The sequence below is a fragment of the Anomaloglossus baeobatrachus genome, chromosome 5, assembly GCF_048569485.1.
Source record: "Anomaloglossus baeobatrachus isolate aAnoBae1 chromosome 5, aAnoBae1.hap1, whole genome shotgun sequence".
Classification (NCBI taxonomy): domain Eukaryota; kingdom Metazoa; phylum Chordata; class Amphibia; order Anura; family Aromobatidae; genus Anomaloglossus; species Anomaloglossus baeobatrachus.
In genome coordinates this window covers 598,824,722-598,852,221 of record NC_134357.1, presented here as the reverse complement: position 1 = coordinate 598,852,221, position 27,500 = coordinate 598,824,722, and the positions used below count along the sequence as shown (strand labels likewise).

At 57.5% G+C, this 27,500-nt stretch overlaps 1 protein-coding gene across 1 annotated transcript in view; it reads right to left on the bottom strand.

Moving 5' to 3' along the window:
* Nucleotides 1-27,500, bottom strand: part of LOC142313185 (cilia- and flagella-associated protein 337-like) — a 246,589-nt gene that overhangs the window by 37,083 nt on the left and 182,006 nt on the right. Inside the window, exon 17 of the mRNA XM_075352170.1 lies at nucleotides 21,291-21,324. Coding sequence (XP_075208285.1) covers nucleotides 21,291-21,324 — 34 coding nt within the window. The remainder of the gene's footprint in view (nucleotides 1-21,290; nucleotides 21,325-27,500) is intronic.

Below are 27,500 nucleotides of genomic sequence, written 5' to 3'. Positions count from 1 at the left end.
CGGACTAGTCCGGCCCGGCACCGGGTGTCCCATAGCCCTGGGGTGGGCGAGTCAACTTGTGTCTGGGGTGTGGTGATTTCTGGGCCCCTGCACATGACTCCTCTGCTCATAGGTGTCTGGGGTGTGGTGATTTCTGGGCCCCGCAGATGACCCATAGGTGTGTGGGGTGTGGTGATTTCTGGGCCCCCGCACACTGCTCCTCTGCTCATAGGTGTCTGGGGTGTGGTGATTTCTGGGCCCCGCACATGACTCCTCTGCTCATAGGTGTCTGGGGTGTGGTGATTTCTGGGCCCCGCACACTGCTCCTCTGCTCATAGGTGTCTGGGGTGTGATGATTTCTGGGCCCCCGCACACTGCTCCTCTGCCCATAGGTGTCTGGGGTGTGGTGATTTCTGGGCCCCGCACACTGCTCCTCTGCTCATAGGTGTCTGGGGTGTGATGATTTCTGGGCCCCCGCACACTGCTCCTCTGCTCATAGGTGTCTGGGGTGTGGTGATTTCTGGTCCCCGCACACTGCTCCTCTGCTCATAGGTGTCTGGGGTGTGGTGATTTCTGGGCCCCCGCACACTGCTCCTCTGCTCATAGGTGTCTGGGGTGTGGTGATTTCTGGGCCCCCGCACACTGCTCCTCTGCTCATAGGTGTCTGGGGTGTGATGATTACTGGGCCCCCGCACACTGCTCCTCTGCTCATAGGTGTCTGGGGTGTGATGATTTCTGGCCCCCGCACACTGCTCCTCTGCTCATAGGTGTCTGGGGTGTGATGATTTCTGGCCCCCGCACACTGCTCCTCTGCTCATAGGTGTCTGGGGTGTGGTGATTTCTGGTCCCCGCACACTGCTCCTCTGCTCATAGGTGTCTGGGGTGTGGTGATTTCTGGGCCCCGCACATGACTCCTCTGCTCATAGGTGTCTGGGGTGTGATGATTTCTGGCCCCCGCACACTGCTCCTCTGCTCATAGGTGTCTGGGGTGTGGTGATTTCTGGCCCCCGCACATGACTCCTCTGCTCATAGGTGTCTGGGGTGTGATGATTTCTGGGCCCCTGCACATGACTCCTCTGCTCATAGGTGTCTGGGGTGTGGTGATTTCTGGGCCCCCGCACACTGCTCCTCTGCTCATAGGTGTCTGGGGTGTGGTGATTTCTGGGCCCCGCACACTGCTCCTCTGCTCATAGGTGTCTGGGGTGTGGTGATTTCTGGGCCCCGCACACTGCTCCTCTGCTCATAGGTGTCTGGGGTGTGGTGATTTCTGGGCCCCCGCACACTGCTCCTCTGCTCATAGGTGTCTGGGGTGTGATGATTTCTGGGCCCCGCACACTGCTCCTCTGCCCATAGGTGTCTGGGGTGTGGTGATTTCTGGGCCCCGCACACTGCTCCTCTGCTCATAGGTGTCTGGGGTGTGGTGATTTCTGGCCCCCGCACACTGCTCCTCTGCCCATAGGTGTCTGGGGTGTGGTGATTTCTGGGCCCCGCACATGACTCCTCTGCTCATAGGTGTCTGGGGTGTGATGATTTCTGGGCCCCCGCACACTGCTCCTCTGCCCATAGGTGTCTGGGGTGTGATGATTTCTGGCCCCCGCACACTGCTCCTCTGCCCATAGGTGTCTGGGGTGTGATGATTTCTGGCCCCCGCACACTGCTCCTCTGCTCATAGGTGTCTGGGGTGTGGTGATTTCTGTCCCCCGCACACTGCTCCTCTGCTCATAGGTGTCTGGGGTGTGATGATTTCTGGGCCCCGCACATGACTCCTCTGCCCATAGGTGTCTGGGGTGTGGTGATTTCTGGCCCCCGCACATGACTCCTCTGCTCATAGGTGTCTGGGGTGTGATGATTTCTGGGCCCCCGCACACTGCTCCTCTGCCCATAGGTGTCTGGGGTGTGGTGATTTCTGGGCCCCGCACACTGCTCCTCTGCCCATAGGTGTCTGGGGTGTGATGATTTCTGGGCCCCGCACACTGCTCCTCTGCCCATAGGTGTCTGGGGTGTGGTGATTTCTGGGCCCCCGCACACTGCTCCTCTGCCCATAGGTGTCTGGGGTGTGGTGATTTCTGGCCCCCGCACACTGCTCCTCTGCTCATAGGTGTCTGGGGTGTGGTGATTTCTGGCCCCCGCACATGACTCCTCTGCTCATAGGTGTCTGGGGTGTGGTGATTTCTGGGCCCCGCACACTGCTCCTCTGCTCATAGGTGTCTGGGGTGTGATGATTTCTGGCCCCCGCACACTGCTCCTCTGCCCATAGGTGTCTGGGGTGTGGTGATTTCTGGCCCCCGCACATGACTCCTCTGCTCATAGGTGTCTGGGGTGTGATGATTTCTGGCCCCCGCACACTGCTCCTCTGCCCATAGGTGTCTGGGGTGTGGTGATTTCTGGGCCCCGCACACTGCTCCTCTGCCCATAGGTGTCTGGGGTGTGGTGATTTCTGGGCCCCCGCACACTGCTCCTCTGCTCATAGGTGTCTGGGGTGTGGTGATTTCTGGGCCCCGCACACTACTCCTCTGCTCATAGGTGTCTGGGGTGTGGTGATTTCTGGGCCCCGCACACTGCTCCTCTGCCCATAGGTGTCTGGGGTGTGGTGATTTCTGGGCCCCCGCACACTGCTCCTCTGCTCATAGGTGTCTGGGGTGTGGTGATTTCTGGGCCCCGCACACTACTCCTCTGCTCATAGGTGTCTGGGGTGTGATGATTTCTGGCCCCCGCACACTGCTCCTCTGCTCATAGGTGTCTGGGGTGTGGTGATTTCTGGGCCCCCGCACACTGCTCCTCTGCTCATAGGTGTCTGGGGTGTGATGATTTCTGGGCCCCGCACATGACTCCTCTGCTCATAGGTGTCTGGGGTGTGGTGATTTCTGGCCCCCGCACGCTGCTCCTCTGCCCATAGGTGTCTGGGGTGTGGTGATTTCTGGCCCCCGCACACTGCTCCTCTGCTCATAGGTGTCTGGGGTGTGGTGATTTCTGGCCCCGCACACTGCTCCTCTGCCCATAGGTGTCTGGGGTGTGGTGATTTCTGGGCCCCGCACACTGCTCCTCTGCTCATAGGTGTCTGGGGTGTGGTGATTTCTGGCCCCGCACACTGCTCCTCTGCTCATAGGTGTCTGGGGTGTGGTGATTTCTGGCCCCGCACACTGCTCCTCTGCTCATAGGTGTCTGGGGTGTGGTGATTTCTGGCCCCGCACACTGCTCCTCTGCTCATAGGTGTCTGGGGTGTGGTGATTTCTGGCCCCCGCACATGACTCCTCTGCTCATAGGTGTCTGGGGTGTGGTGATTTCTGGCCCCCGCACATGACTCCTCTGCTCATAGGTGTCTGGGGTGTGATGATTTCTGGCCCCCGCACATGACTCCTCTGCTCATAGGTGTCTGGGGTGTGGTGATTTCTGGGCCCCCGCACACTGCTCCTCTGCTCATAGGTGTCTGGGGTGTGGTGATTTCTGGGCCCCGCACACTGCTCCTCTGCTCATAGGTGTCTGGGGTGTGGTGATTTCTGGCCCCCGCACATGACTCCTCTGCTCATAGGTGTCTGGGGTGTGGTGATTTCTGGGCCCCGCACACTGCTCCTCTGCTCATAGGTGTCTGGGGTGTGATGATTTCTGGGCCCCGCACACTGCTCCTCTGCTCATAGGTGTCTGGGGTGTGATGATTTCTGGGCCCCCGCATATGACTCCTCTGCCCATAGGTGTCTGGGGTGTGGTGATTTCTGGGCCCCCGCATATGACTCCTCTGCTCATAGGTGTCTGGGGTGTGGTGATTTCTGGGCCCCGCACACTGCTCCTCTGCTCATAGGTGTCTGGGGTGTGATGATTTCTGGCCCCCGCACACTGCTCCTCTGCTCATAGGTGTCTGGGGTGTGATGATTTCTGGGCCCCGCACATGACTCCTCTGCTCATAGGTGTCTGGGGTGTGGTGATTTCTGGCCCCCGCACGCTGCTCCTCTGCCCATAGGTGTCTGGGGTGTGGTGATTTCTGGGCCCCGCACATGACTCCTCTGCTCATAGGTGTCTGGGGTGTGATGATTTCTGGCCCCCGCACACTGCTCCTCTGCTCATAGGTGTCTGGGGTGTGGTGATTTCTGGCCCCCGCACACTGCTCCTCTGCTCATAGGTGTCTGGGGTGTGGTGATTTCTGGGCCCCGCACACTGCTCCTCTGCTCATAGGTGTCTGGGGTGTGATGATTTCTGGCCCCCGCACACTGCTCCTCTGCTCATAGGTGTCTGGAGTGTGGTGATTTCTGGCCCCGCACACTGCTCCTCTGCTCATAGGTGTCTGGGGTGTGATGATTTCTGGCCCCCGCACACTGCTCCTCTGCTCATAGGTGTCTGGGGTGTGGTGATTTCTGGGCCCCGCACACTGCTCCTCTGCTCATAGGTGTCTGGGGTGTGATGATTTCTGGGCCCCCGCACACTGCTCCTCTGCTCATAGGTGTCTGGGGTGTGGTGATTTCTGGCCCCCGCACGCTGCTCCTCTGCCCATAGGTGTCTGGGGTGTGGTGATTTCTGGGCCCCGCACACTGCTCCTCTGCTCATAGGTGTCTGGGGTGTGGTGATTTCTGGACCCCGCACACTGCTCCTCTGCTCATAGGTGTCTGGGGTGTGGTGATTTCTGGGCCCCGCACACTGCTCCTCTGCCCATAGGTGTCTGGGGTGTGGTGATTTCTGGCCCCTGCACACTGCTCCTCTGCTCATAGGTGTCTGGGGTGTGGTGATTTCTGGGCCCCCGCACACTGCTCCTCTGCTCATAGGTGTCTGCGGTGTGGTGATTTCTGGGCCCCGCACACTACTCCTCTGTTCATAGGTGTCTGGGGTGTGATGATTTCTGGGCCCCGCACATGACTCCTCTGCTCATAGGTGTCTGGGGTGTGGTGATTTCTGGGCCCCGCACACTGCTCCTCTGCTCATAGGTGTCTGGGGTGTGGTGATTTCTGGGCCCCCGCACACTGCTTCTCTGCTCATAGGTGTCTGGGGTGTGGTGATTTCTGGGCCCCCGCATATGACTCCTCTGCCCATAGGTGTCTGGGGTGTGGTGATTTCTGGGCCCCCGCATATGACTCCTCTGCCCATAGGTGTCTGGGGTGTGGTGATTTCTGGCCCCCGCACATGACTCCTCTGCTCATAGGTGTCTGGGGTGTGATGATTTCTGGCCCCCGCACACTGCTCCTCTGCCCATAGGTGTCTGGGGTGTGATGATTTCTGGCCCCCGCACATGACTCCTCTGCTCATAGGTGTCTGGGGTGTGATGATTTCTGGCCCCCGCACACTGCTCCTCTGCTCATAGGTGTCTGGGGTGTGGTGATTTCTGGACCCCGCACACTGCTCCTCTGCTCATAGGTGTCTGGGGTGTGATGATTTCTGGGCCCCCGCACACTGCTCCTCTGCTCATAGGTGTCTGGGGTGTGGTGATTTCTGGCCCCCGCACGCTGCTCCTCTGCCCATAGGTGTCTGGGGTGTGGTGATTTCTGGGCCCCGCACACTGCTCCTCTGCTCATAGGTGTCTGGGGTGTGGTGATTTCTGGACCCCGCACACTGCTCCTCTGCTCATAGGTGTCTGGGGTGTGGTGATTTCTGGGCCCCGCACACTGCTCCTCTGCCCATAGGTGTCTGGGGTGTGGTGATTTCTGGCCCCTGCACACTGCTCCTCTGCTCATAGGTGTCTGGGGTGTGGTGATTTCTGGGCCCCCGCACACTGCTCCTCTGCCCATAGGTGTCTGGGGTGTGGTGATTTCTGGGCCCCGCACTCTGCTCCTCTGCTCATAGGTGTCTGGGGTGTGGTGATTTCTGGGCCCCCGCACACTGCTCCTCTGCTCATAGGTGTCTGCGGTGTGGTGATTTCTGGGCCCCGCACACTACTCCTCTGTTCATAGGTGTCTGGGGTGTGGTGATTTCTGGGCCCCGCACACTGCTCCTCTGCTCATAGGTGTCTGGGGTGTGGTGATTTCTGGGCCCCCGCACACTGCTTCTCTGCTCATAGGTGTCTGGGGTGTGGTGATTTCTGGGCCCCCGCATATGACTCCTCTGCCCATAGGTGTCTGGGGTGTGGTGATTTCTGGGCCCCCGCATATGACTCCTCTGCCCATAGGTGTCTGGGGTGTGGTGATTTCTGGCCCCCGCACATGACTCCTCTGCTCATAGGTGTCTGGGGTGTGATGATTTCTGGCCCCCGCACACTGCTCCTCTGCCCATAGGTGTCTGGGGTGTGATGATTTCTGGCCCCCGCACATGACTCCTCTGCTCATAGGTGTCTGGGGTGTGATGATTTCTGGCCCCCGCACACTGCTCCTCTGCTCATAGGTGTCTGGGGTGTGGTGATTTCTGGACCCCGCACACTGCTCCTCTGCTCATAGGTGTCTGGGGTGTGGTGATTTCTGGGCCCCCGCATACTGCTCCTCTGCTCATAGGAGTCTGGGGTGTGGTGATTTCTGGCCCCCGCACACTGCTCCTCTGCTCATAGGTGTCTGGGGTGTGGTGATTTCTGGGCCCCCGCACACTGCTCCTCTGCTCATAGGTGTCTGGGGTGTGGTGATTTCTGGGCCCCCGCACATGACTCCTCTGCTCATAGGTGTCTGGGGTGTGGTGATTTCTGGCCCCCGCACACTGCTCCTCTGCTCATAGGTGTCTGGGGTGTGGTGATTTCTGGGCCCCCGCACATGACTCCACTGCTCATAGGTGTCTGGGGTGTGGTGATTTCTGGACCCCGCACACTGCTCCTCTGCTCATAGGTGTCTGGGGTGTGGTGATTTCTGGGCCCCCGCACATGACTCCTCTGCTCATAGGTGTCTGGGGTGTGGTGATTTCTGGGCCCCGCACATGACTCCTCTGCCCATAGGTGTCTGGGGTGTGGTGATTTCTGGACCCCGCACACTGCTCCTCTGCTCATAGGTGTCTGGGGTGTGGTGATTTCTGGCCCCCGCACACTGCTCCTCTGCTCATAGGTGTCTGGGGTGTGGTGATTTCTGGGCCCCCGCACACTGCTCCTCTGCTCATAGGTGTCTGGGGTGTGGTGATTTCTGGACCCCGCACACTGCTCCTCTGCTCATAGGTGTCTGGGGTGTGGTGATTTCTGGGCCCCCGCATATGACTCCTCTGCCCATAGGTGTCTGGGGTGTGGTGATTTCTGGCCCCCGCACACTGCTCCTCTGCTCATAGGTGTCTGGGGTGTGATGATTTCTGGGCCCCGCACACTGCTCCTCTGCTCATAGGTGTCTGGGGTGTGGTGATTTCTGGCCCCCGCACACTGCTCCTCTGCTCATAGGTGTCTGGGGTGTGGTGATTTCTGGCCCCCGCACACTGCTCCTCTGCTCATAGGTGTCTGGGGTGTGGTGATTTCTGGCCCCCGCACACTGCTCCTCTGCTCATAGGTGTCTGGGGTGTGGTGATTTCTGGGCCCCCGCACACTGCTCCTCTGCCCATAGGTGTCTGGGGTGTGGTGATTTCTGGCCCCCGCACATGACTCCTCTGCCCATAGGTGTCTGGGGTGTGGTGATTTCTGGGCCCCCGCACACTGCTCCTCTGCCCATAGGTGTCTGGGGTGTGATGATTTCTGGGCCCCGCACACTGCTCCTCTGCTCATAGGTGTCTGGGGTGTGGTGATTTCTGGGCCCCGCATACTGCTCCTCTGCTCATAGGTGTCTGGGGTGTGATGATTTCTGGCCCCGCACACTGCTCCTCTGCTCATAGGTGTCTGGGGTGTGATGATTTCTGGCCCCGCACACTGCTCCTCTGCTCATAGGTGTCTGGGGTGTGGTGATTTCTGGGCCCCCGCACACTGCTCCTCTGCTCATAGGTGTCTGGGGTGTGATGATTTCTGGCCCCCGCACACTGCTCCTCTGCTCATAGGTGTCTGGGGTGTGGTGATTTCTGGGCCCCGCACACTGCTCCTCTGCTCATAGGTGTCTGGGGTGTGGTGATTTCTGGCCCCCGCACACTGCTCCTCTGCTCATAGGTGTCTGGGGTGTGGTGATTTCTGGCCCCCGCACACTGCTCCTCTGCTCATAGGTGTCTGGGGTGTGATGATTTCTGGCCCCCGCACATGACTCCTCTGCTCATAGGTGTCTGGGGTGTGGTGATTTCTGGGCCCCCGCACACTGCTCCTCTGCTCATAGGTGTCTGGGGTGTGATGATTTCTGGGCCCCCGCACACTGCTCCTCTGCTCATAGGTGTCTGGGGTGTGGTGATTTCTGGCCCCCGCACACTGCTCCTCTGCTCATAGGTGTCTGGGGTGTGGTGATTTCTGGGCCCCGCACACTGCTCCTCTGCTCATAGGTGTCTGGGGTGTGGTGATTTCTGGCCCCCGCACACTGCTCCTCTGCTCATAGGTGTCTGGGGTGTGGTGATTTCTGGGCCCCGCACACTGCTCCTCTGCTCATAGGTGTCTGGGGTGTGGTGATTTCTGGCCCCCGCACACTGCTCCTCTGCTCATAGGTGTCTGGGGTGTGGTGATTTCTGGGCCCCGCACATGACTCCTCTGCCCATAGGTGTCTGGGGTGTGGTGATTTCTGGGCCCCGCACATGACTCCTCTGCCCATAGGTGTCTGGGGTGTGGTGATTTCTGGCCCCCGCACACTGCTCCTCTACTCATAGGTGTCTGGGGTGTGATGATTTCTGGGCCCCGCACACTGCTCCTCTGCTCATAGGTGTCTGGGGTGTGATGATTTCTGGGCCCCGCACACTGCTCCTCTGCCCATAGGTGTCTGGGGTGTGGTGATTTCTGGCCCCCGCACACTGCTCCTCTACTCATAGGTGTCTGGGGTGTGGTGATTTCTGGGCCCCGCACACTGCTCCTCTGCTCATAGGTGTCTGGGGTGTGATGATTTCTGGCCCCCGCACATGACTCCTCTGCTCATAGGTGTCTGGGGTGTGGTGATTTCTGGGCCCCCCGCACACTGCTCCTCTGCTCATAGGTGTCTGGGGTGTGGTGATTTCTGGCCCCCGCACACTGCTCCTCTGCTCATAGGTGTCTGGGGTGTGGTGATTTCTGGCCCCCGCACACTGCTCCTCTGCCCATAGGTGTCTGGGGTGTGGTGATTTCTGGGCCCCGCACACTGCTCCTCTGCTCATAGGTGTCTGGGGTGTGGTGATTTCTGGGCCCCCGCACACTGCTCCTCTGCTCATAGGTGTCTGGGGTGTGGTGATTTATGGGCCCCGCACACTGCTCCTCTGCTCATAGGTGTCTGGGGTGTGGTGATTTCTGGGCCCCGCACACTGCTCCTCTGCTCATAGGTGTCTGGGGTGTGATGATTTCTGGGCCCCCGCACACTGCTCCTCTGCTCATAGGTGTCTGGGGTGTGGTGATTTCTGGGCCCCGCACACTGCTCCTCTGCTCATAGGTGTCTGGGGTGTGGTGATTTCTGGGCCCCGCACACTGCTCCTCTGCTCATAGGTGTCTGGGGTGTGGTGATTTCTGGACCCCGCACACTGCTCCTCTGCTCATAGGTGTCTGGGGTGTGGTGATTTCTGGCCCCCGCACACTGCTCCTCTGCTCATAGGTGTCTGGGGTGTGATGATTTCTGGGCCCCCGCACACTGCTCCTCTGCTCATAGGTGTCTGGGGTGTGGTGATTTCTGGCCCCCGCACACTGCTCCTCTGCTCATAGGTGTCTGGGGTGTGATGATTTCTGGGCCCCCGCACACTGCTCCTCTGTTCATAGGTGTCTGGGGTGTGGTGATTTCTGGCCCCCGCACATGACTCCTCTGCTCATAAGTGTCTGGGGTGTGGTGATTTCTGGGCCCCCGCATACTGCTCCTCTGCTCATAGGTGTCTGGGGTGTGATGATTTCTGGCCCCCGCACACTGCTCCTCTGCTCATAGGTGTCTGGGGTGTGGTGATTTCTGGCCCCCGCACACTGCTCCTCTGCTCATAGGTGTCTGGGGTGTGGTGATTTCTGGCCCCCGCACACTGCTCCTCTGCTCATAGGTGTCTGGGGTGTGGTGATTTCTGGCCCCCGCACACTGCTCCTCTGCTCATAGGTGTCTGGGGTGTGGTGATTTCTGGGCCCCGCACACTGCTCCTCTGCTCATAGGTGTCTGGGGTGTGGTGATTTCTGGGCCCCGCACACTGCTCCTCTGCTCATAGGTGTCTGGGGTGTGGTGATTTCTGGCCCCCGCACACTGCTCCTCTGCTCATAGGTGTCTGGGGTGTGGTGATTTCTGGCCCCCGCACACTGCTCCTCTGCTCATAGGTGTCTGGGGTGTGGTGATTTCTGGGCCCCGCACACTGCTCCTCTGCTCATAGGTGTCTGGGGTGTGGTGATTTCTGGTCCCCGCACACTGCTCCTCTGCTCATAGGTGTCTGGGGTGTGGTGATTTCTGGGCCCCGCACATGACTCCTCTGCTCATAGGTGTCTGGGGTGTGGTGATTTCTGGGCCCCGCACACTGCTCCTCTGCTCATAGGTGTCTGGGGTGTGGTGATTTCTGGGCCCCGCACACTGCTCCTCTGCTCATAGGTGTCTGGGGTGTGGTGATTTCTGGTCCCCGCACACTGCTCCTCTGCTCATAGGTGTCTGGGGTGTGGTGATTTCTGGGCCCCGCACATGACTCCTCTGCTCATAGGTGTCTGGGGTGTGGTGATTTCTGGGCCCCGCACACTGCTCCTCTGCTCATAGGTGTCTGGGGTGTGGTGATTTCTGGGCCCCGCACACTACTCCTCTGCTCATAGGTGTCTGGGGTGTGGTGATTTCTGGCCCCGCACACTGCTCCTCTGCCCATAGGTGTCTGGGGTGTGGTGATTTCTGGGCCCCGCACACTGCTCCTCTGCTCATAGGTGTCTGGGGTGTGGTGATTTCTGGGCCCCGCACATGACTCCTCTGCTCATAGGTGTCTGGGGTGTGGTGATTTCTGGGCCCCGCACACTGCTCCTCTGCTCATAGGTGTCTGGGGTGTGGTGATTTCTGGGCCCCGCACATGACTCCTCTGCCCATAGGTGTCTGGGGTGTGGTGATTTCTGGGCCCCCGCACACTGCTCCTCTGCTCATAGGTGTCTGGGGTGTGGTGATTTCTGGCCCCCGCACACTACTCCTCTGCTCATAGGTGTCTGGGGTGTGGTGATTTCTGGCCCCCGCACATGACTCCTCTGCCCATAGGTGTCTGGGGTGTGGTGATTTCTGGGCCCCCGCACACTGCTCCTCTGCTCATAGGTGTCTGGGGTGTGGTGATTTCTGGCCCCCGCACACTACTCCTCTGCTCATAGGTGTCTGGGGTGTGGTGATTTCTGGGCCCCGCACATGACTCCTCTGCCCATAGGTGTCTGGGGTGTGGTGATTTCTGGGCCCCCGCACACTGCTCCTCTGCTCATAGGTGTCTGGGGTGTGGTGATTTCTGGGCCCCGCACACTGCTCCTCTGCTCATAGGTGTCTGGGGTGTGGTGATTTCTGGGCCCCGCACATGACTCCTCTGCCCATAGGTGTCTGGGGTGTGGTGATTTCTGGGCCCCCGCACACTGCTCCTCTGCTCATAGGTGTCTGGGGTGTGGTGATTTCTGGCCCCCGCACACTACTCCTCTGCTCATAGGTGTCTGGGGTGTGGTGATTTCTGGGCCCCGCACACTGCTCCTCTGCTCATAGGTGTCTGGGGTGTGGTGATTTCTGGGCCCCCCGCACATGACTCCTCTGCTCATAGGTGTCTGGGGTGTGGTGATTTCTGGGCCCCCGCACACTGCTCCTCTGCTCATAGGTGTCTGGGGTGTGGTGATTTCTGGCCCCCGCACATGACTCCTCTGCTCATAGGTGTCTGGGGTGTGGTGATTTCTGGCCCCGCACACTGCTCCTCTGCCCATAGGTGTCTGGGGTGTGGTGATTTCTGGGCCCCGCACACTGCTCCTCTGCTCATAGGTGTCTGGGGTGTGGTGATTTCTGGGCCCCGCACACTGCTCCTCTGCTCATAGGTGTCTGGGGTGTGGTGATTTCTGGGCCCCGCACACTGCTCCTCTGCTCATAGGTGTCTGGGGTGTGGTGATTTCTGGGCCCCGCACACTGCTCCTCTGCCCATAGGTGTCTGGGGTGTGGTGATTTCTGGGCCCCCGCACACTACTCCTCTGCTCATAGGTGTCTGGGGTGTGGTGATTTCTGGCCCCCGCACACTGCTCCTCTGCCCATAGGTGTCTGGGGTGTGGTGATTTCTGGGCCCCGCACATGACTCCTCTGCTCATAGGTGTCTGGGGTGTGGTGATTTCTGGCCCCCGCACACTGCTCCTCTGCTCATAGGTGTCTGGGGTGTGATGATTTCTGGGCCCCGCACACTGCTCCTCTGCTCATAGGTGTCTGGGGTGTGGTGATTTCTGGGCCCCCGCACATGACTCCTCTGCCCATAGGTGTCTGGGGTGTGGTGATTTCTGGGCCCCGCACATGACTCCTCTGCTCATAGGTGTCTGGGGTGTGGTGATTTCTGGCCCCCGCACACTGCTCCTCTGCTCATAGGTGTCTGGGGTGTGATGATTTCTGGCCCCCGCACACTGCTCCTCTGCTCATAGGTGTCTGGGGTGTGGTGATTTCTGGCCCCCGCACACTGCTCCTCTGCTCATAGGTGTCTGGGGTGTGATGATTTCTGGGCCCCGCACACTGCTCCTCTGCTCATAGGTGTCTGGGGTGTGATGATTTCTGGGCCCCGCACACTGCTCCTCTGCTCATAGGTGTCTGGGGTGTGGTGATTTCTGGGCCCCGCACACTGCTCCTCTGCTCATAGGTGTCTGGGGTGTGGTGATTTCTGGCCCCCGCACACTGCTCCTCTGCTCATAGGTGTCTGGGGTGTGGTGATTTCTGGGCCCCCGCACATGACTCCTCTGCTCATAGGTGTCTGGGGTGTGGTGATTTCTGGCCCCCGCACACTGCTCCTCTGCTCATAGGTGTCTGGGGTGTGGTGATTTCTGGGCCCCGCACATGACTCCTCTGCCCATAGGTGTCTGGGGTGTGATGATTTCTGGGCCCCGCACATGACTCCTCTGCTCATAGGTGTCTGGGGTGTGGTGATTTCTGGGCCCCGCACACTGCTCCTCTGCCCATAGGTGTCTGGGGTGTGGTGATTTCTGGGCCCCGCACACTGCTCCTCTGCCCATAGGTGTCTGGGGTGTGGTGATTTCTGGCCCCCGCACACTACTCCTCTGCTCATAGGTGTCTGGGGTGTGGTGATTTCTGGCCCCCGCACACTGCTCCTCTGCCCATAGGTGTCTGGGGTGTGGTGATTTCTGGGCCCCGCACATGACTCCTCTGCTCATAGGTGTCTGGGGTGTGGTGATTTCTGGGCCCCGCACATGACTCCTCTGCTCATAGGTGTCTGGGGTGTGATGATTTCTGGCCCCCGCACACTGCTCCTCTGCTCATAGGTGTCTGGGGTGTGGTGATTTCTGGGCCCCGCACATGACTCCTCTGCTCATAGGTGTCTGGGGTGTGGTGATTTCTGGGCCCCGCACATGACTCCTCTGCTCATAGGTGTCTGGGGTGTGATGATTTCTGGCCCCCGCACACTGCTCCTCTGCTCATAGGTGTCTGGGGTGTGGTGATTTCTGGCCCCCGCACACTGCTCCTCTGCCCATAGGTGTCTGGGGTGTGGTGATTTCTGGGCCCCGCACATGACTCCTCTGCTCATAGGTGTCTGGGGTGTGATGATTTCTGGCCCCCGCACACTGCTCCTCTGCTCATAGGTGTCTGGGGTGTGGTGATTTCTGGGCCCCGCACACTGCTCCTCTGCCCATAGGTGTCTGGGGTGTGGTGATTTCTGGGCCCCGCACACTGCTCCTCTGCTCATAGGTGTCTGGGGTGTGGTGATTTCTGGGCCCCCGCACATGACTCCTCTGCTCATAGGTGTCTGGGGTGTGGTGATTTCTGGGCCCCGCACATGACTCCTCTGCTCATAGGTGTCTGGGGTGTGGTGATTTCTGGGCCCCGCACATGACTCCTCTGCTCATAGGTGTCTGGGGTGTGGTGATGTGGCGCCCCAGGACCTGGTCGCCACAACAGCATTGCCCTCCCAAAAGGGTTAATGCTGAGCCTGGAGGTAATTGGGAGATCTATTGGCCAGTAAGTTAACACTCAACACAATTCTCCCTCCGGCCAGCAGGGGGAGCTCTGAACCTGGAACTTCAGGGAGCATTCCTTAAGTCTGGCTGGAAGGAGGAAGTGGTAGTTGTTAGTCTGGAGACAGGAGTGAAAGAGTGCAGACGCAGAGTAGTGCTGCCTTGTAAACTGGGGCCTAGAGCTGGGATAGCTTGGCCCAGTGAAGCAAGGGGAGCAGAGAGGCACAGCAGAGACTCGGACATCGGAGTCTGTAGTTGCCAGGGCATAAAATCCATCCCTGGTAGCTGAATCCGGAGGGCAGGAGAGCTGTAAGCCCCCTGCCCCAGAAGCAATCTGAAGGTACAACTGCATCCCAAGGGCCTGGTGTGGGCTCCAGCAGAGAAGCACCAGAGAGGGCCTGCGCAGTCTACCACACAGAAAAGGGGACGAACAACAAGTCCCAGCAGCAAGAGGGCAATTGCAAACCCAAAGTGCAGTGTCCTAACACAGCAGAGAAAGATTAAGGAGTAGGCCTCATACTCAACTGGCCAAAGATCACCCCAGGCACTTCCAGGCCGGCCGGATCATCTTTACCATCTGTGACGGTCTCCCTGGACTAAGTTTCTGCCGAGTAAAAGAGGAGAAGGTAAAGAGACTACTGTTTGTGCCTGTTTCTTTCATTGCTTGTCGGCCCTGCACCGTGTTAGTCACGCAGCACCATAGACTTCCACAAGCACCAACTGTGCCCCGGGCATTGCTCCACCTGTGGGGAGCAGTACTAACATTGCTGCCATAACATCATCCCGGTGGCCTCACACAGCAGCGGCGGCTTAATAGCCGCATACCACAGGTGGCGTCACGAACACAAACATTAAAGTCATCAGCCACATATTCAACTGACACCCACCAGGGCCACGGAGCCGGGCCCAGCCACCACTGACTACCACCGGACTAGTCCGGCCCGGCACCGGGTGTCCCACAGCCCTGGGGTGGGCGAGTCAATTTTTGGCGTCACGAACAGGATTTCGTGCCCGGTCACACCGGGTACTGTGCGCCTGAAGAACTGTGTAAAAGACTGTGTACTGGTTGTAAATTGCCGCCGCCATTAGCCGCGCCGAGCGCAGGAAGAAGGGGGGCGTGCCTGATAAAGAGCGCGCCATCAGAGCAGAGCGCTGTTAACCCCGCGCGACCCGGAAGAAAATTTGAAAAGTGAACGGAGCCTGGTAAGGTTCACTAAGGGGGAGGAAGATGTCCGACTCCGAGGGAGAGCAGGTGGCTGCCATCGCCCAGGGCGCCGCAGCACCGGCCGAAGTAGTCCCAGTCGCCGTCGCCCCAGCCCCCACTGTAGCGCCGGTAATGCCGATCACCATGCCGTACATCCCGGGAGCAGAATGGCTGCCGCAGTACTCCGGGGAGTCCCATACCTTGAGTGACTTCAGAGAAAGCCTGCACAGCTTGTTCCGGGTGTATCCTCTGACTGAGAGCCAGAAGGTGGGCATAGTAATGGGGCAGCTAACCGGCGCAGCCCAGCGTGAAGTGAAGTCCTGGCCTGATACAGATAAAGGGACAGCAGCCCAGATACTGGCCAAGCTAAAGAGTACGTTTGACACCCGCACCGCAGCAGAGATAAAGATGAGATTCTTTGGGTGCAAGCAACGGGCCACAGACAGCATAAGGGACTATGCCTTAAACTTGCAGGAGGCCCTGAAAGCAGTTAAACAGGTGGACCCAGAGAGTGTACGTGAAGAACACAAACTCCTAACTGAGCAGTTCATAGAGGGGCTCCTGTCAGATGCCCACAGGACCCAGCTGCGTATCCTGGTCCTGCAGAACCCTGCTCTGGACTTTGCCAAGTTTAAGGACCAGGCCATCCGGGTACTGAGAGAATCTACACCGAATGACCCAGTACCCCTCCGGCCTCTTGCTATCACGTACCCCGGGGTGGTGCCTGCAACACGAGCCGCTGCAGGGGCTGAGGCGCAGTCCCTGGATAAGGATCCCACTGCAGAACTCAGACAGCAGTTCCAGGAGCTGACCAAGACTGTGGCTGCCCTTGCCAAGACCGTGCAGTCTCTACAAATGACCCCATCACCTGCAAGAATCGAGTTGGCCTCCAGCCCAGAAGACGTCCCATGGATGCGACAGAGGAGGACTCCGCCGACCCGAGGCAGAGACACAGACCGGTATGATTCAACAGGACAACCGATCTGCCGCCACTGCAACCAGGCGGGCCACATTGCACGACGCTGTCCTTTAAACGGGCTGAGCCTGGGGCCAGGAGCCAACCCCCAGGTGTGAGGAAGCCCGGCTCAAACCCCAGCCGCAGCAAGTATGTGGGAGGACGACCGGTCCTTCCCATTGTGCTGGATGGGATCCCTTTGAATGCCCTCCTGGATACGGGGTCCCAGGTAACAACCATCCCCTACAAACTGTACAAAAGATATTGGGCTGATTCAGACATTGACCATGGCCCAGATGATGATTTAACGATTGTGGCCAGTAATGGTCAGCCCTTACCTCAAATTGGGTACAAAGAAGTAACCATTAAAGTGGGGCGGGTGGAATTGCCATGTCAGGGGATGATAATTGTAGATATTGATCGCAAAGAATCTGACCCACTGCTAACCATTGGTACAAATGTGATAAAAAATTGTATTGCCGAAGTGATAATTTTGTTGCAACAGGCGTCTGAAACTGCCAGCTCCGGGCAGCAGCGTGTCCTACAGAGGGAGATCAGAGCCCTGATGAGGAGGCAGCAGGTAGAGCTGGCCGGAGGAGAAATTGGCAGTGTGAGGGTAAGTGACCCCCTCCCCATTGCAATACCCCCAAGAAGTGAAATGTTGATATGGTGTCGGGCAGCCATAGGCCTCAAGGGTCAGGATTACCATGCCTTGGTAGAACCAATGTATTCAGACAGTAGGCCTGGAGTCCTGATAGCCAGAGGGGTAGCGGACGTCCGCAAGGGGAGAGTGCCCGTCCGTGTCCTGAATTGTGGGGAGGAGGAGGCCAAATTGCCCCGGTACGCCACTGTAGCAAAACTGTACACTGTCAGTAACAATACCATTAAAGCAGTGGAACCCTTGATCCCGTCCGACCAGGCGGAAGACAATGGCTTCAAGGGGCAGCCGGAAGACTGGTGCCAAAAATTACATGTAGGCACCGACTCCACCCCCTCGCACCAAAAGCATGGGGTTTACCGAGTGGTACAGGAGTACGAGCGGGTCTTCAGCAAACACCCCCTAGATTTTGGGCAGGTGAAAGGGGTTAAACATCAAATCCCCACGGGTGATCATCATCCCATTAAAGAGAGATACCGCCCTGTACCCCCCGCACAGTATCAGTGTGCCAAGGAAATGTTACGGGAAATGAAGGAGGCTGGGGTTATCAGAGATAGTTGTAGCCCCTGGGCAGCTCCACTAGTGCTCGTAAAGAAAAAAGATGGTACAATGAGAATGTGCGTAGATTACAGGCAAATTAACCGCATTACACATAAAGATGCTTATCCACTGCCCAGAATAGAGGAGTCACTAACAGCCTTAAAGTCAGCTAACTATTTCTCCACCTTGGATCTCACCAGTGGGTATTGGCAGGTTCCCGTGGCAGAGGCGGACAAGGAGAAGACTGCATTCACGACACCAATGGGCCTCTGTGAGTTCAATTGCATGCCATTCGGGCTCTGCAACGCCCCAGGGACATTCCAAAGGTTGATGGAGTGCTGCTTGGGCCACCACAACTTTGAAACCGTGCTGTTGTACCTGGATGACGTAATAGTCTACTCCAAGACTTATGAGGACCACCTGAAGCACTTAGCAGAAGTGTTTGAATCCTTGTCGAAATATGGCCTGAAGATCAAGCCGTCCAAATGTCACCTCTTGAAGCCAAAGGTACAGTACCTGGGTCATGTGGTCAGCGCAGAAGGTGTGGCACCTGATCCGGAGAAAGTCACTGTAATCAAGGACTGGCCAAGACCCACCACAGTGAAGGAGGTGCGGCAGTTCCTTGGACTGGTGGGCTACTACCGAAGGTTCATTGATGGTTTCACCAAGATAGCAGCGCCCCTTCAAGATCTCCTGGTGGGCCAGCCAAAGCAGGCTAAGAAGCAGAGCCCTCCATTTGAATGGAGCAGCCAACTGGAAACATCCTTTGTCCGGCTGAAAGGGGCTCTCACGGGAGAAGAAATTCTGGCCTACCCTGACTACAGCCATCCGTTTGTACTGTACACAGACGCCAGCAACGTGGGACTGGGAGCAGTTCTGTCCCAGGTGCAGGGAGGCAGAGAGAGGGTGATAGCGTACGCCAGTAGGAAGCTTCGGCCCACAGAAAGGAATCCAGAAAACTACAGTTCCTTCAAGCTGGAGTTCCTCGCTATTGTTTGGGCAGTGACTGAACGCTTCAAGCACTATCTGGCATCGGCCAAGTTCACCATCTTCACGGACAACAATCCGTTGACACACCTGGCAACAGCCAAGTTAGGTGCGATGGAACAGCGATGGATGGCCCGGCTGTCTAACTTTGACTTTACCATCAAGTATCGGGCTGGCAAGAAGAATAACAATGCTGATGCGCTGTCCAGAATGCCTCACTTGCCCGAGTCTGGAGAAGACATGGATGAACTCGAAGAGATAGAGTTACCGGCTTTCCATCACCAAGGTGTGTCCCAGTGTGAGCATGCTGTGGGAGTGAAGCGCTCAAGCCAGCACGGGGTCTCGGTCAACCCCTTACTCCACCATAATTGGGAAGAAACACAGAACGGTGACCCGGCCGTGCGATTGGTCAAAGAGAAGCTAGCGCAAGCTGAGACCCATCTTGGCCCAGACGCTCCAGAGGAAGCCCAGCAGCTGTGGAAGGAGAGGGGACGACTGTTCACCTACCAAGGCAAGCTCTGCAAGAGATATGTCAACTATCGAACAAATGAACTTGTCTGGCAGATAGTGGTTCCGCAGAGAGATGCTCCAATGGTCCTAGCAGCGTATCATGATAACGCAGGACACTTCGGGTGGAAGAAGTTGGAGGCCCTACTCCGTGATCGGTTCTATTGGGTGCACATGAGAAAGATGATTGAGAAGTGGTGCCGAGACTGTGGCCCGTGTAACCTGAGGCGGAAAGACGATGCCAGCCAAAGGTCTCCCCTACAGCCAATTGTCACAAAGCAGCCCCTGGAGTTGGTGGCCCTGGACCACGTGAAGTTAACACCAAGCCGGTCAGGCTATGTGTACGCCCTCACCATTGTGGACCATTACTCTCGTTTCCTGGTAGTAGTGCCTGTGAAGGACCAGACAGCCAGGACAGCAGCTAGAGCGTTCCAGGCATCCTTTTGTCGACCTCACGGCTATCCGGAAAGGGTACTGACTGATCAGGGTCCTGCATTCGAGGCTGAAGTGTTCCAAGAGTTCTGTAACATGTACGGTTGTAAGAAAATCCGAACCACACCGTACCACCCCCAAACCAATGGACTGTGCGAGAAAATGAACCATGTGGTTATTGATATGCTGAAGACCCTACCGCTGGAGGAAAGGAACCAATGGCCAGAAAAGTTGCCAGATCTGGTAGACCTGTACAACCACATCCCAGTGAATTCGACCAACTGCAGTCCCGCTTACCTGATGCGAGCCAGACCAGGCAAGCTGCCTGTAGACTTTGAGATGGGGACTGTGTCGCCTGAGGCGGTTCAAGAAATAGAGGATTGGGATACAGAACGGCAGCAGCGGTACCGTAAGGTCCAGGAGTGCGTAGAGAGGAGCCTGTCTCAAGCAAGAACGAGACAAGAACAGCATTACAATCAAACAGCCCCAGCAACTCCCTTAGCACCTGGAGAACAAGTCCTCAAGAAGAAGCGGAAGACGCATAAATTGGATGATCAGTGGGAAAACGAGCCCTACACCATTATCCCCTCTAACTTTGACAATAGTAAGGTATGCCTCATAAGCAAAGATGAAGGCAAGACCTATCAAGCAATTTCCCGAGACCGCCTGAAAGCGTGCCCTGAACGGTGCAGAATCCAAAGAGAAATGGAAGGAGTACAAGGAAGTCCCCAAAGTCAAGAGAAAGAAGGGGAGATGATTCAAACCATCCTTGGAAAGTTCCCCAAAACTTGGACCCGAATAAACAATGCCATAGTGGTACCAGTTTTGACGTTTCCGCAGTTGGTCGAGCCAGAAACAGAAAAGGTTCCGGATCCACCTAAAGAATCGTCCGCTCCAGCACGAGATGACACGCCAGCAGTGGAACAGGAGGATCAACCCCCTGTCAGTGGTGAACCTGTCATACCCTTGGCGACTCTTAGATCACAAAGGCAACCATCACGCTTACCTATGGGGGTGTTACGGTTGCTGCGAGCACTGGAGACTATGTCCAGATTTCTTGCTACTGCACATGTGCGAGCGCTGGAGACTAAGTCCAGATTTCTTGCTACTGCACATGTGCGAGCGCTGGAGACTAAGTCCAGATTTCTTGCTACTGCACCTGTGCGAGCGCTGGAGACTAAGTCCAGATTTCTTGCTACTGCACATGTGCGAGCGCCGGAGACTAAGTCCAATCTTGGAGCCATTGCACATGTGCGGGTGACATCATCGCTGACACGAGGTCACATGTCTCTGACACCTTCTATGCCGATTGGTCGCTGGTCATGTGCTTGTGACGTCTTGCTCGGTGATAGGCCAGCATGACGTCACTCCTGTCGTTCTGGCAGCGGATTGGCTCTGGTGTCCTCCATCTTGGATGAGGCACAGAGTCTATATAAGACCCTGACACACGCCGCATGGTGCTCAGTCCTCTTGGTTCATGCATATGAGTAGACGCTCTGTGCGCGTTCCTCTAGGCATTCCTCTGTCTATGCTAGGTGAGCGCTACCGGCAGGGTAGCGTTCTTATACCTTACAGCTTCGGCTGCTGTCCGTATCCTTACCTCTTAGGGGAGCGGACATAGGCAGGTGCCTGAGGCACATGGTCTGGCTGGGCCTTGTGATTCTACTCGTAGGTGGACATTGCCGCTAGGGTAACGATCCTTATACTGCGTCTGGCAGTTGTTCGTATCCTCGCACACTAGGGGAGCGAACAGAGGTAGGAGCTTTGTGCGGCTTACGCTGCTGTTCGTCTCTTTTGCACCACTAGAAGAGCGGACCTAGGCAGGTGCCATATCTAGTGGTTCGTGTCCTCGCACACTAGTGGAGCGAACGCAGGTAGGAGCTTTGTGCGGCTTACGCTGCTGTTCGTCTCTTTTGCACCACTAGAAGAGCGGACCTAGGCAGGTGCCATATCTAGTGGTTCGTGTCCTCGCACACTAGTGGAGCGAACGCAGGTAGGAGCTTTGTGCGGCTTACGCTGCTGTTCGTCTCTTTTGCACCACTAGAAGAGCGGACCTAGGTAGGTGCCATTTCGCACACATTGCCTTTGTCTCTGTGATTATTAACAGAGATCATTCCACACACCCTCCAAGTAAGGGAGGAATTGCTTTACTTACTTATTATATCCTTCTGTGAGTTAACAGAGGTATTGCACTCTGCCATAGTCTGCAGCAAAGTCTTTGCACGGTGGACCCTGACTGTCTGATACTCCTTTCGGTTATTATCAGACAGCCCCCCGTAACAGGGGGTTAGACCCACCTGTAGTGCTGAGATAGAAGACGCACCACGTAGTCAGGGGCAAACACCAGAGCTACGTAGGTCCCAGCGCAGCACTCGGGGACAACCCCCTCTAAGGTATAGGGAGTCAACTGTATAAGGGAAAGAGTACTTATTAGAATGTAAATAGTTATGCAAAATGTCTGTCATGTTGTGTACAAAATGTTTTCTTTTTCTTTGATTGCGAAAATGGACAATTGGGCCACTGGACTATGGGTGGCCAACACCTAAATTGTTCATAGTTAGCACCAGTGTGCTCAACACCCCTGAAGAAAAACCCGTCCGGCGTGCATAGAGTGGGGTCATCAATGCTCTGACGCACGCCCAGAGCCTACGTTGGGGGTTTGAACGCGGCAGGTCCCCCATGGAGCAGTGTAATGGACACCCGGCAGGGAGCCACACTGGACTCTTATAGTAATGTTTAAGGTTGTAACGTTAAAGTAATTGCGCCTCCCATAATGGGATGAAATGTTCTAACATGTCATGTTTGTTTCTACAGTCCGGGAGTACTGAATTTAACTAAGGGGGAGTGTGGCGCCCCAGGACCTGGTCGCCACAACAGCATTGCCCTCCCAAAAGGGTTAATGCTGAGCCTGGAGGTAATTGGGAGATCTATTGGCCAGTAAGTTAACACTCAACACAGTTCTCCCTCCGGCCAGCAGGGGGAGCTCTGAACCTGGAACTTCAGGGAGCATTCCTTAAGTCTGGCTGGAAGGAGGAAGTGGTAGTTAGTCTGGAGACAGGAGTGAAAGAGTGCAGACGCAGAGTAGTGCTGCCTTGTAAACTGGGGCCTAGAGCTGGGATAGCTTGGCCCAGTGAAGCAAGGGGAGCAGAGAGGCACAGCAGGGACTCGGACATCGGAGTCTGTAGTTGCCAGGGCATAAAATCCATCCCTGGTAGCTGAATCCGGAGGGCAGGGGAGCTGTAAGCCCCTGTCCCAGAAGCAATCTGAAGGTACAACTGCATCCCAAGGGCCTGGTGTGAGCTCCAGCAGAGAAGCACCAGAGAGGGCCTGCGCAGTCTACCACACAGAAAAGGGGACGAACAACAAGTCCCAGCAGCAAGAGGGCAATTGCAAACCCAAAGTGCAGTGTCCTAAAACAGCAGAGAAAGATTAAGGAGTAGGCCTCATACTCAACTGGCCAAAGATCACCCCAGGCACTTCCAGGCCGGCCGGATCATCTTTACCATCTGTGACGGTCTCCCTGGACTAAGTTTCTGCCGAGTAAAAGAGGAGAAGGTAAAGAGACTACTGTTTGTGCCTGTTTCTTTCATTGCTTGTCGGCCCTGCACCGTGTTAGTCACACAACACCATAGACTTCCACAAGCACCAACTGTGTCCCGGGGCACCGCTCCACCTGTGGGGAGCAGTACCACCATTGCTGCCATAACATCATCCCGGAGGCCTCACACAGCAGCGGCGGCTTAATAGCCGCATACCACAGGTGGCGTCACGAACACAAACATTAAAGTCATCAGCCACATATTCAACTGACACCCACCAGGGCCACGGAGCCGGGCCCAGCCACCACTGACTACCACCGGACTAGTCCGGCCCGGCACCGGGTGTCCCACAGCCCTGGGGTGGGCGAGTCAGTGATTTCTGGGCCCCCGCACATGACTACTCTGCCCATAGGTGTCTGGGGTGTGGTGATTTCTGGGCCCCCGCACACTGCTCCTCTGCTCATAGGTGTCTGGGGTGTGGTGATTTCTGGCCCCCGCACACTGCTCCTCTGCTCATAGGTGTCTGGGGTGTGGTGATTTCTGAGCCCCCGCACACTGCTCCTCTGCTCATAGGTGTCTGGGGTGTGGTGATTTCTGGGCCCCGCACATGACTCCTCTGCTCATAGGTGTCTGGGGTGTGATGATTTCTGGGCCCCGCAGATAACTCCTCTGCTCATAGGTGTCTGGGGTGTGATGATTTCTAGGCCCCCGCAGATGACTCCTCTGCCCATAGGTGTCTGGGGTGTGGTGATTTCTGGGCCCCCGCACATGACTCCTCTGCTCATAGGTGTCTGGGGTGTGATGATTTCTGGGCCCCCGCACATGACTCCTCTGCTCATAGGTGTCTGGGGTGTGGTGATTTCTGGCCCCCGCACACTGCTCCTCTGCTCATAGGTGTCTGGGGTGTGGTGATTTCTGGCCCCCGCACACTGCTCCTCTGCTCATAGGTGTCTGGGGTGTGGTGATTTCTGGGCCCCCGCACACTGCTCCTCTGCTCATAGGTGTCTGGGGTGTGATGATTTCTGGGCCTTCGCACATGACTCCTCTGCCCATAGGTGTCTGGGGTGTGATGATTTCTGGCCCCCGCACACTGCTCCTCTGCTCATAGGTGTCTGGGGTGTGATGATTTCTGGGCCCCGCAGATAACTCCTCTGCTCATAGGTGTCTGGGGTGTGATGATTTCTGGGCCCCCGCAGATGACTCCTCTGCCCATAGGTGTCTGGGGTGTGGTGATTTCTGGGCCCCCGCACAGTGCTCCTCTGCTCATAGGTGTCTGGGGTGTGGTGATTTCTGGGCCCCCGCACACTGCTCCTCTGCTCATAGGTGTCTGGGGTGTGGTGATTTCTGGGCCCCGCACACTGCTCCTCTGCTCATAGGTGTCTGGGGTGTGGTGATTTCTGGGCCCCGCAGATAACTCCTCTGTTCATAGGTGTCTGGGGTGTGATGATTTCTGGGCCCCCGCAGATGACTCCTCTGCCCATAGGTGTCTGGGGTGTGGTGATTTCTGGGCCCCCGCACACTGCTCCTCTGCCCATAGGTGTCTGGGGTGTGGTGATTTCTGGGCCCCGCAGATAACTCCTCTGTTCATAGGTGTCTGGGGTGTGATGATTTCTGGGCCCCGCAGATAACTCCTCTGCTCATAGGTGTCTGGGGTGTGATGATTTCTGGGCCCCCGCACACTGCTCCTCTGCTCATAGGTGTCTGGGGTGTGATGATTTCTGGCCCCCCGCACATGACTCCTCTGCCCATAGGTGTCTGGGGTGTGGTGATTTCTGGCCCCCCGCACATGACTCCTCTGCCTATAGGTGTCTGGGATGTGGTGATTTCTGGCCCCCGCACATGACTCCTCTGCCCATAGGTGTCTGGGGTGTGGTGATTTCTGGCCCCCGCACACTGCTCCTCTGCTCATAGGTGTCTGGGGTGTGGTGATTTCTGGGCCCCGCAGATAACTCCTCTGTTCATAGGTGTCTGGGGTGTGATGATTTCTGGGCCCCGCAGATAACTCCTCTGCTCATAGGTGTCTGGGGTGTGGTGATTTCTGGGCCCCCGCACACTGCTCCTCTGCTCATAGGTGTCTGGGGTGTGATGATTTCTGGCCCCCCGCACATGACTCCTCTGCTCATAGGTGTCTGGGGTGTGGTGATTTCTGGGCCCCCGCTCACTGCTCCTCTGCTCATAGGTGTCTGGGGTGTGGTGATTTCTGGCCCCCGCTCACTGCTCCTCTGCTCATAGGTGTCTGGGGTGTGGTGATTTCTGGGCCCCCGCACACTGCTCCTCTGCTCATAGGTGTCTGGGGTGTGATGATTTCTGGCCCCCCGCACATGACTCCTCTGCTCATAGGTGTCTGGGGTGTGGTGATTTCTGGGCCCCCGCACACTGCTCCTCTGCTCATAGGTGTCTGGGGTGTGATGATTTCTGGGCCCCCGCACACTGCTCCTCTGCTCATAGGTGTCTGGGGTGTGGTGATTTCTGGCCCCCGCACATGACTCCTCTGCTCATAGGTGTCTGGGGTGTGATGATTTCTGGGCCCCGCACACTGCTCCTCTGCTCATAGGTGTCTGGGGTGTGATGATTTCTGGGCCCCGCACATGACTCCTCTGCTCATAGGTGTCTGGGGTGTGGTGATTTCTGGCCCCCGCACACTGCTCCTCTGCTCATAGGTGTCTGGGGTGTGGTGATTTCTGGGCCCCGCACACTGCTCCTCTGCCCATAGGTGTCTGGGGTGTGGTGATTTCTGGGCCCCGCACACTGCTCCTCTGCTCATAGGTGTCTGGGGTGTGATGATTTCTGGCCCCCGCACACTGCTCCTCTGCTCATAGGTGTCTGGGGTGTGGTGATTTCTGGGCCCCGCACACTGCTCCTCTGCTCATAGGTGTCTGGGGTGTGGTGATTTCTGGGCCCCCGCACACTGCTCCTCTGCTCATAGGTGTCTGGGGTGTGGTGATTTCTGGCCCCCGCACATGACTCCTCTGCTCATAGGTGTCTGGGGTGTGGTGATTTCTGGGCCCCGCACACTGCTCCTCTGCTCATAGGTGTCTGGGGTGTGATGATTTCTGGGCCCCGCATACTGCTCCTCTGCTCATAGGTGTCTGGGGTGTGGTGATTTCTGGGCCCCGCACACTGCTCCTCTGCCCATAGGTGTCTGGGGTGTGGTGATTTCTGGCCCCCGCACACTACTCCTCTGCTCATAGGTGTCTGGGGTGTGATGATTTCTGGGCCCCGCATACTGCTCCTCTGCTCATAGGTGTCTGGGGTGTGGTGATTTCTGGGCCCCCGCACACTGCTCCTCTGCTCATAGGTGTCTGGGGTGTGGTGATTTCTGGGCCCCCGCACACTGCTCCTCTGCCCATAGGTGTCTGGGGTGTGGTGATTTCTGGGCCCCGCACACTGCTCCTCTGCTCATAGGTGTCTGGGGTGTGATGATTTCTGGCCCCCGCACACTGCTCCTCTGCCCATAGGTGTCTGGGGTGTGGTGATTTCTGGGCCCCGCACACTGCTCCTCTGCTCATAGGTGTCTGGGGTGTGATGATTTCTGGCCCCCGCACATGACTCCTCTGCTCATAGGTGTCTGGGGTGTGGTGATTTCTGGCCCCCGCACACTGCTCCTCTGCTCATAGGTGTCTGGGGTGTGATGATTTCTGGCCCCCGCACACTACTCCTCTGCTCATAGGTGTCTGGGGTGTGGTGATTTCTGGGCCCGCACACTGCTCCTCTGCTCATAGGTGTCTGGAGTGTGATGATTTCTGGCCCCGCACACTGCTCCTCTGCTCATAGGTGTCTGGGGTGTGGTGATTTCTGGCCCCCGCACACTGCTCCTCTGCTCATAGGTGTCTGGGGTGTGGTGATTTCTGGGCCCCGCACACTGCTCCTCTGCTCATAGGTGTCTGGGGTGTGGTGATTTCTGGCCCCGCACACTGCTCCTCTGCTCATAGGTGTCTGGGGTGTGGTGATTTCTGGCCCCGCACACTGCTCCTCTGCTCATAGGTGTCTGGGGTGTGATGATTTCTGGACCCCGCACACTGCTCCTCTGCTCATAGGTGTCTGGGGTGTGGTGATTTCTGGGCCCCGCACACTGCTCCTCTACTCATAGGTGTCTGGGGTGTGATGATTTCTGGGCCCCGCACACTGCTCCTCTGCTCATAGGTGTCTGGGGTGTGGTGATTTCTGGCCCCCGCACACTACTCCTCTGCTCATAGGTGTCTGGGGTGTGGGGATTTCTGGGCCCCGCACATGACTCCTCTGCTCATAGGTGTCTGGGGTGTGGTGATTTCTGGGCCCCGCACATGACTCCTCTGCTCATAGGTGTCTGGGGTGTGGTGATTTCTGGCCCCCGCACACTACTCCTCTGCTCATAGGTGTCTGGGGTGTGGTGATTTCTGGCCCCCGCACACTGCTCCTCTGCTCATAGGTGTCTGGGGTGTGGTGATTTCTGGGCCCCCGCACACTGCTCCTCTGCTCATAGGTGTCTGGGGTGTGATGATTTCTGGGCCCCGCACATGACTCCTCTGCTCATAGGTGTCTGGGGTGTGGTGATTTCTGGACCCCGCACACTGCTCCTCTGCTCATAGGTGTCTGGGGTGTGGTGATTTCTGGGCCCCGCACACTGCTCCTCTGCCCATAGGTGTCTGGGGTGTGGTGATTTCTGGGCCCCCGCACACTGCTCCTCTGTTCATAGGTGTCTGGGGTGTGGT